General features: G+C 37.9%; 1 protein-coding gene across 1 annotated transcript in view; it reads right to left on the reverse strand.

Annotated features, from left to right (window-relative positions):
* LOC104166900 (usherin-like) overlaps positions 1 to 9,709 on the reverse strand; it is a gene marked incomplete at its 5' end in the record, with an annotated part of 31,360 nt that overhangs the window by 9,210 nt on the left and 12,441 nt on the right. Inside the window, 4 exons of the mRNA XM_009706998.1 lie at positions 1,857 to 2,035; positions 3,319 to 3,454; positions 4,938 to 5,210; positions 6,931 to 7,425. Of these exons, the coding sequence (XP_009705300.1) occupies positions 1,857 to 2,035; positions 3,319 to 3,454; positions 4,938 to 5,210; positions 6,931 to 7,425 (1,083 nt within the window). The remainder of the gene's footprint in view (positions 1 to 1,856; positions 2,036 to 3,318; positions 3,455 to 4,937; positions 5,211 to 6,930; positions 7,426 to 9,709) is intronic.

Consider the following 9,709-nt stretch of genomic DNA (forward strand, 5'->3'; position numbering starts at 1 on the left):
ACCCACCCTTAAGGTATTTATAAGCATTGATCAGATGCCCTCTCAGTCTTCTCTTCTCTAGGCTGAACAGACCCAGTTCCCTCAGCCTTTCCTCATCGGGGAGATGCTCCTGTCCCCTAATCACATCTTCGTTGCCCTTCACTGGACTCTCTCCAGTAGTTCCTTGTCTGTCTTGACCTGGGGAGCCCAGAACTGGACACAGAACTCCAGATGTGGCCTCACCAGGGTAGAGTAGAAGGGGAGGTCAATGATAACCTCCCTCAACCTGCTGGTCACACTACTCTCTTTAATGCACCCCAAGATACCATTGGCCTTCTTGTCCATGAGGGCACATTGCTGGCTCATGGTTAAAGTGTAGAAGACTGACAGAAGAATCTGCCCACTGAAACACAAAGACGATATGGTGAATCAAGAAACAGATGGTCTTCTGCTTGAGAATAAATGGAAAGGCAATGAAATACACAGACAGATGAAGAACAGAGGGCAGACTAGAGGTAATATCCCAACAGCTTAAACTCCAGTTCACGTATAGAAAGCTTCCTATTTACTGGCTCTCAGGCAACTCCTCATTCCCTGTCTGGAAGTTCCTATATCTCTTCATTGATTACACAAAGGAGCTTTATGGAATTCAGACAACTCAAATACAGCCCAGGGAGCCTAGGAAAACATTCTGCACAACATCAGGAATTTTCAGATTTTTTTCCTATGGGAGACCAAATTACATAACAGAGCTAATTTCAAAGATCATCATCACAACATACATATGAAAACACCACTAATTGCTTTACTAAAAATGCTAATATTGTGAAAGTAATTAATGTGTTTTAAATGCCTATACAAAAGGAAATCACAATGATAAGTAGTCAGCTCTCTGCAGGTGACGACCAGTATGTCACATAACATGGATTTTGAGCTTATATTTACAGTATTAAGGAGCTGTACTGACTACATCATTCCATGAATAGAGACTTGTGAAGCTGATTTTCCTAACAATTTCTCTATTAAAACCCTCTTGATCCTCTGATGTCTAAGAAGTGAATTCATGTCAGTCTTTTCTTCAAAGTAAATACAGGTTTTCTCCATCTCTGTTCTTTACTGATGTTTATTTTCCCTGAAATTTGTAGAAAGTTACTAACTTTGAAATCCATGACATACATCATTGAAATTAACTCAAAGACTGAAAACTTATTAAGGTTCACAGGCACATATATGCAGTTTAAGCATTGTTTCCATGGGAAAGTGTGAGGATACATATCTACAAAGCAAAATCTTATAAAGTTCAGGGGCCTAAATAAACATTTTCAAAAGAGCAGACCCAAAGCACGTATGTTGGTTCTGATTCAGACACACAAATACACTACCTATATATGTTAGAGTTTAATACAAATACACTACCTATATATGTTAGAGTTTAATACAAAAACCATGGAACTCCTCGTTCATGGGTTAAGCAAGGCATTGGCACAGCATGTGCATTTTACATGCCCTGTCATGCAAATGACACACTAAAAAAACCCAAATTAACAACTTCTTAGCATCATAAATGACTGAATGGCTTCAGCCACATTTATGTACATTTACCATTTAAATTAACAGGAACAAAAATACACATATCCATAACTTGCAATTGATGAAGCAGTACACAAATCCTATCGCCATAATAGTGTACCTTAAATCTTCATTGAAAACATTTTGGTTTTAGCCTGTCAAGATAAACAAATAATAATTAAGCAAGTCACTTTGTATTAATACAACACCTACCCCTGTCACTGTGCATCAAACTATGATCATCTTAATGGTACTCATTAGTAAACTGTGTGTCAGCTTTGCGCTTTGATACAGATTGTTTCCCTTACCAGCTGCCAAGGTTTGCCCCATGCCTGGCTCACTGGTTACACAACCAATTTGATTGCAGAGAGTAACAGTAAAGTTGTACGTCCTGTAAGGTTTTAATCCCGTCACTACATAGGATAGCTCATGAGCCTCAGCTATATGCAAAACCTGCAAAGCAAACAGATTGGAAGACAACAGTTGGCTAATATTTTAATTCCTATTAATTGATTACATGTTCACTAATAAGAAACTTGTCTCTGAATTTGCAGATTCTTTCATTTAGATGTGGAAAAGCCTGCAAAGACCAACCGAGGAAGAGGATTATTTTGGAGAATCTGAACAAGCTAGGATTTAGGTGATAATACTTCCCATCACACTGTTTTATGAGATAATAAGCCAGTTCCTGAGTGGATAAATGAGGAAACAAAGTTATTGCCTCATAAAACTGTGTGGCGGTGCAGTTATCACTACAAACAGTGCAGCTACAAACCAGATGACAAAGATGACACTATTAAGCGGTGAAATTTGACCACCATTGAATGAGTGACATGATTAGCAGGCATTAGGAGGAAGGGGAATAACTAACACCTGCAGATATTGGAATCTGCTTCATTTTAACATTACTTTAAGCTATCAGAGAGCGTGGAACTGAAAAAACTGTTGTATTTTGGATAAGTTATCAGATGTTTATTTAGATCAAAAATCTTGCAAGCTTGTGACCAGAAGCAATTTACATTTATGTATCCTTACAACAGCCTCAGGAGCAATAGTATCCCTACTTCATAGACAAATAAACTGAGGCCCATCTGTGGCATGACTGAAAGACAAAATCGGCTCTGAAACAAGAAATACAATATCAGAGCACCAGATTCACTCCCATGTTCTGATCACCTATCACGTTTCTTTGCTCATTCCTAAGCTTTCAGTTTACTACTACTGCCATAGTATTTGTTTGCCAAACCCAGTCACTCAAAAATTACAACAGTATTTTAAAGTCATATATTTAGACTTTATAAAGTTGGTTTTCTGCTATTTTACATTTCCCACTTCAAAGATTTGTCCACTATCCAGGAAGCCAGACAGCTACCTCCTTAATGAAATTGTCACTTCCTACAAAACAACATGGCTTTAAGCATATCAGCAAATACAGCAATAATACACGAACATGCATACAGAACATGCAAAGATCAAGGTAATTTAAATGTTGTTGCTCAATCTCATCCCTCTGAATTTTGAATCTCACCCACTATTGAAAACAAGTCAGTTCAGGGATATGACTTAAAACCTAATAGTAGTGTATAACATTACAGAGCACTCAACATAAACCGACAGGTCAAAAAATTAGATCAGAGAATATACAGCAAATCAGGGAAATAATTCATCAGAATGTCAAGGAGGACAGCAGGGTTTCTCAATTTTACTATTACCAGTTAGGAAAAACGTAATGTAACTAACAATAATACCTGGGAAAATGGTGGCAAGAACCTTTGTTCAGTCATCAAACTGATGCTGTATCCCATCACTTCTCCTCTTGCTAAATTTTCTTCAGGTTTTTCCCATGACACATTGAGGGAATATGGTGACAGAGGGAATACTGATGGAGGTGGCATGAACACTGGGGCTGAAAGAAAGTTAGTATACTAACATTCATAAAATAAGTGATCAATGTCTGTAATGTAAGCTTTCTCATTGTATTTATAAGACACCATTTCAGACAGTCTCTTTTTCTTTAACCTTATTTTCAAATCTAACTGGAATTTTCATATTATTTTGATAGTACAAAGTACCTCACCCATCGTTCTCCTGTTTTCTACTCTGGCCATCAATGCAGAATAAAACTCAGCCTATGTCTTCAAAGAAATACTAATCAAGACTAAAGTCCTAACCCCTGTAGCAGGTAGGAAAGTATATACAAATGAAAAGGTCTTGAAGAAAAACTTCATGCAACCTGGGAAAAAACTGATAAAAGCAAAAAGTGTTCAATACTTCAGCATCTTAAAAGCAATTTTGTTTGCTAGGCCAGTTTGAAATTAACATGTCTCTCACTTCTTACAAAACAGTTCCCCTGTCTTCCATAGTAAATCTGTAAAAGGATTGTTTGCACTGCAGTTAAATCCCCACCTGATTACTCTGTAATAATAGGATACCAACTCATAGCACTTCTGCTACGTACAAACAACCACACTAATGGACCTCTTCCCAAATACAATTTAACACTTTTATAACATATAGTATTTAAGAACAGATAAGCACAGAGACTCATTTTGAAAGGGGAATTAGTTTAGCCTGCTGTTTTGCAGTAGCAAATGTCTGAGGACATGATTTTCAAGCCAACAGCAAACAAAAGCATCAGTGACATAAAGGAGATATTTAATTGTAAAATTAGGCTCTATCAGGCTAAAAAAACTTAGATTTCTAATGAAATCACTGAAATAAATGGCTGCCCTTTCAAATAATATGTCAAGTAGCAAGTCGTTTTGAAAATCTGAACAGAAGGGTCATAATAAAAGCCATTGTGAACTGGTTAAACTTCTGAAAAAATGGTCCGTATTATGACTCTTGGCCTCCATAAAAGCATATGAAAAGTTTCAAGCACTATATTCCTGAAATGTAACACTTAAGTTCTTCATAAAAATTGTTTTCTAAACAATCAAAGCCTTAGTGCAGGAAAACTCATTAGAACCTCCTTTCTGAATATACTTACCTCTTGGACAACATTCCTGATTCTTACCAACTATTAATACATTTATGAAAAAAACCTTATTTTTCACGTTTTCTCCCTTTAAAGAACATACAAATAACAACTAGGAAAACAGTGGAGAAAAACATTGCTTGGTAAATTTTGCAATCTTGTGGTTTTGAAATCTTGGTTTAATTGACAGGGATTATTTTCTTCAACAATATGATCATATGGTGAAGAAAATGTTTTTACTTAACATGCTAAATTCTAAGATAATCTGACCTATCTCTAGTTAGTTTAAAAAAATGAGAATTTGTCCCTATTTCAATCATCACTAGAAACATTTTATTGAGAAGAAAAAGAATGCATTATAATTTAGTTTTTTCCTTTAATTTGTATCAAACAAATTCAGACCAATACTTACCAGCCTCTCCTGTTTGTCCTGATACCCAGTCTGAAGATATGCTACCTGCCATGTTTACTGCTAGCACATAAAATTCATATTCTGTGAATGGCTCCAGATCAGTGACGGTGGTACTGGTCTGTGGTGGAGCCAGGGCATTTTCATTAGGAGACTCCATAACTGGTTGAGGACTGAGCCACCCACTGCTTTGGAAAATACGAATTTCAGGAGGAAGAAAGTTCCCAGCCAGTTTTAATTTTTTTCTCATGTAAAGTTCATATCTTATAATTATGCCTAGAGAAAAAGGCAAACCAGAAAAATTAGTGCATTTAAACGATTTCTGGAGTTCTACTAAAATACCATCAACCAATATATTTAATGAGCTAAGAATCAATCAATCCACATCATAGAAAATATAGTATTAGAAGTTTTCCTCATTTCTGCTATTTTCATCCAAATTCTCATTTTGGCATTTCTTGCATTACATTGTTTATTTTTCCCTCCACGCAATTCTAAGATTTGGAAAAAAAAAGACTGATTACAGAATGAGTTCTACTGCCCTTAATGGAAGACAATATCCTAAAGTTCTGATCAAATGTTACTGGAAATTACTTTAGACCTCTGATTTTCAAAGGGTTCTTTTTAATTATTTTTTTTAATTATTTTTTTTATTTTTGAGTGACAGTTTAATGCTAACCTTTTAGAACATACTACTGGATAGGACATATGTGCGTGTCAGTTTTGCATTAATGCAAACCTATTATGTACACAGGAAAGTCTCATCACTTTGAAAAAAAAACCAAACAAAACTTCAGTATTGTGGTATAAAGTGATACATGATTTAGGTTGGATCGTGGAAGTAGTTTAACTGTAAGAACAGACTGTAAGAAAGCTGACTGGAGATTTCCCAAATGGAAAGGATATGTTAGCAAAGGCAAGAGATAGTTAATTACCATATAATGTATATATTTGGGGATGTATTCATGCACAGAACTGGAGAGGTTGGTTGGGAGAAACAGCTTTTCTCTTAGTCTTTGGAAAGACCAGGAAATCTGATCAAACATCAAAAGAAATACGAGAGTATTGCTTGAATCTGCCTGTGCTGGCTATTACATGTATGTAACGGCTATGAAGGAAACTATGAAGAATATATGCTACAGGTTGAGGGACAAGTGCTAACAGCAAATATCAAGACCTGCACTGGAGGCACCGGCCCTCTAAATACATACAGGCATTCCTGTACAGGCTGCCTTCCTGTCGAATCTGGTAATAGCTGGCAAATGAGATGCTCAAAGAGAGAGCTGAGCTCCCTATACACAGATGCCCATTTCGTGAACAGATCAAAATGCTTATTTTCACAGGCACAAATACTTCTGCGCATAAGTACAAGTTATAAAACTGCATTGCACATATTTTAGAAGATAAAGTGTTTACCAGTAAAATCTGTGGCATCACAAAAGTATCCTACAACAGCTGTGTTCAAGTTTCAAAACTCTAAAATATTATTACACAAGTTAGACAAGCAACTCTTGGCAATAGTCTAATCCCTAACAAAGTTATACTGGTAATAGAATTAGTTACTACACATGACGGATGGTTTTAAAACCAGATTTTTCTGTTAATTCTTGGATTTTTTTTTCCCCATAACTGTTATCTGCTTATTTATTCTTTGTCAGGCAATATCACCACATCTGTCTGAACTAGGTGATCTGGCAAATGAGGAAAACATTAATTTTACTGCAAATGTTTAATTATAAATGTGATTTTTGCTGCAGCAGATGTCACTAAGGGCTAAATCCTGGACCCAACACATTTAGTTGGAATTCTGGACTCCAAAAGAATAAAACACAGATTCTGAGGATACGTTCCGTGGCAGACAGGCAAGTTAAGAGAATGCCTTACTTCATTCTCATGTTTATGTTGCATGGATAAAGATATTCTAATCAGATTTGAGAAAATACTGCTTTTTCTTTGCAAAAATCTTCGACTTACAGAAGTAAATACAATGTCCTACCGTTTGGTTTCTCAGGTGGTGACCATTCCACAGCCAGTTCCGTAGAGCTGATGGTTTCTATCATCGGTGGGTGTAGCCCTTCTGGAGGAGCTTGTGCAGTAATTATTGTTACTGGCTGGCTCTTTAAGCAGCCTCCACTAGTACAAGCTTGCACAGAAAAAACATACTTTGTAAATGGAATAAGATTCCAAATAATTGCTGAAGTTTTTAAGCCTTCATACTGACCACAAGGTTGAAGATCAATCAAGGTAGTACATGTCAAAATGTATTTCTCTATGGGCCCAGAGTCATTGGAGAGGCTTGTCCAGTGAAGTAAAACAGAGTGGTGACTAACAGGAAAGATGGGATTTAAATGCAAGCTTCCTGTAGGTGTCCCAGATTTTGTTCTGTATGTCACTGTGGCACTTCTTGTAAAACCATGAATGTTGCTGGCTTGGATGTAATAGGAATAGAAGGTATATGGAGATAACATGGTATCGGTGAAGGTCTGAACACCTAAACCATACAGGCGAGAAGAAAATTGTATCAGTCTAACACATTAAAAATCTTACTTTGCATACTTCAAGTCTTTCCAGTCCTAATGCAAGATATTTATGTCTGTTTGCATGATGATCTTGAGAAAACTGTAACTTCTCAACTTTTTTTTTTTAACAGGGAACCCCCCCCCCCCTTTTCCCTTTATTATCTTCCACTGCATATTTGCATCACTAGAGTAATAATTTTTCCACTGAATTTCTCCCAGTTCCTGCTTTAATCATGAACAAGATTAATACAGTTATCTTCTTATTTATCCTTTGTTTGGAAATAATTATTTCAAACGTAAATCAGCATCAATATTAGTGGATCTTATTTAGAAAAACAAACCCAAACCATTCTGTAAGTTTTCGCACCTTTGTTTTTGATTCATTTCATAGCGTATGACCAAATATTTCTTCTTCCTGTGCTTTCACTTCCTCACTTCTAAAATAGTGCTTGCTAGTTCATTTGTAAAGCATTTGATCTTGGACGAAAAGTGACAGAAGTGCAAATAATTATTAAAAAAGTATATCCAAAGCCTATATCTACCTTCCTAATCCCCTACTTTCCATTACCCTAGATAGCCTTTTAGCAACATTTAGCAACAGCCATGACCATGAATAGCTCCTGGGTACATCCCAGCAGCAGTTGCACATCTTAGTCATCACAGCACAATATAGAATCATAGAATCATTATGGTTGGAAGAGACTTCAAAGATCATCAAGTCCAACCGTATACCCAATGCCACCATGCCCACTAAACTATGTCTCGAAGCACCACATCTAAACGTTTTTTGAATGCCTCCAGGGATGGTGACTCCACCACCACCCTGGGGAGTCCGTTCCAATGCTTAACAACTCTTACAGTAAAGAAGTTCTTCCTAATATCCAACCTGAAATTTACGTACAACCATACCACCATACGTTGTTTCACCTTAAGAAACAGTGAACACTGAGTAAGATGTTACATGCCAGAGCACAGATACTCTTAAACCTTTTCAAAGCAAATGGAGAGGACACAGCTATTCCTAAGTCCTCTATGTACATCTGCACTGGCAAAGCCAGCCCCGAGTACAACTTAAAGAGAGGGACCACAAAATGATGAGTATTGCTAGACATTATAGTACAAAAGCAGCAGTGTCAGCCTAGTAATTGCTTACAGCACTTAAACTACCTATAGCAATCACAAACTTATCACTGTAGTCCAGCCATAAGGAGACTAGAGAATCTCATCTTCGTGCCTTTCAAACCCTGGTACTTCAGGCAAAGTTGGAGAGCAGTTCTGCTAGCAGCAGCAATGGTTATTGTGACATCCTTCTGCATTAGTAGTGAGCAAGCAATACAGCAGATTTCAGTCTCGCCAGCAAGATTCAGCTGTTTCTTCTTCAGCCTTTGGGTTAGCATTGCATTTTCAACCACAGGTGCAAGCACTCACATGTACTGTAGAATTGTTGAGCCCTTTCTGAGTTGCATGACCACACCTGCCCTGGCTGAAGTGCCTCTGGGTGCAAAAGCAGGTACATCAAAGCCCACTCAACAAGTGTTAGACAAGACTCTTGGACAGACTGGCAAGAATCTCAGAGCAGGAGACTGACAACCAGTTGCTGTGGAGGACATTGGCAAGTAAGAGCTTGCCACATGTCCAGTTTCCAATTTTGTATCCAGAGAAAAGAACAGCCACAGAGACACTGTGAGTCAGCATGTTAGAAACTTGGGAAAGCTGGACTTTATGGGATAAGGTCCCCATCCTATGGGCCTTCAACTCAAAAGAGCCACAGAGAATAAAAAAAGCACATCCAAAAAAAAAGAAAATAAGAAAGAAAAAAAAACAGCAAGACTGCTAGCAGCAGCAAGTACCACAAACCCTCGTGAGATGACAAAACAGGAGTACCCCCTGAACTAGATTCTAGGATCTCACCACCTCAGAACCCAACCCTGCTCTAGAACCATATGCTGACCTAGAACCCAGCCTAGAACCAACAGAGAGCAAGAACCCAGTCCAGAACCAACAAGGAAGCAAGAACATTACCTAGAACTCCCTCCCTACCAAACCACCAACTCCAGAATTCACGCCTGCTCTAGAAACCACTGCACCAACACCACCCTAGCTCTACAGCCAACCAACCCCCAGAACCCAGCCTCTGGAACGGACCCAGGGTCTAGGGCCAACCCAGACTTCAGGGCCAACCCAGACTTCAGGGCACCAGGTTTAATGTCGACAGCAAACATGTTACTTTCTCCTTTTCAAGTACAGGGATCGGAA

This window comes from Cariama cristata, unplaced genomic scaffold (genome assembly GCF_000690535.1).
Source record: "Cariama cristata isolate BGI_N322 unplaced genomic scaffold, ASM69053v1 scaffold3439, whole genome shotgun sequence".
Classification (NCBI taxonomy): Eukaryota; Metazoa; Chordata; class Aves; order Cariamiformes; family Cariamidae; genus Cariama; species Cariama cristata.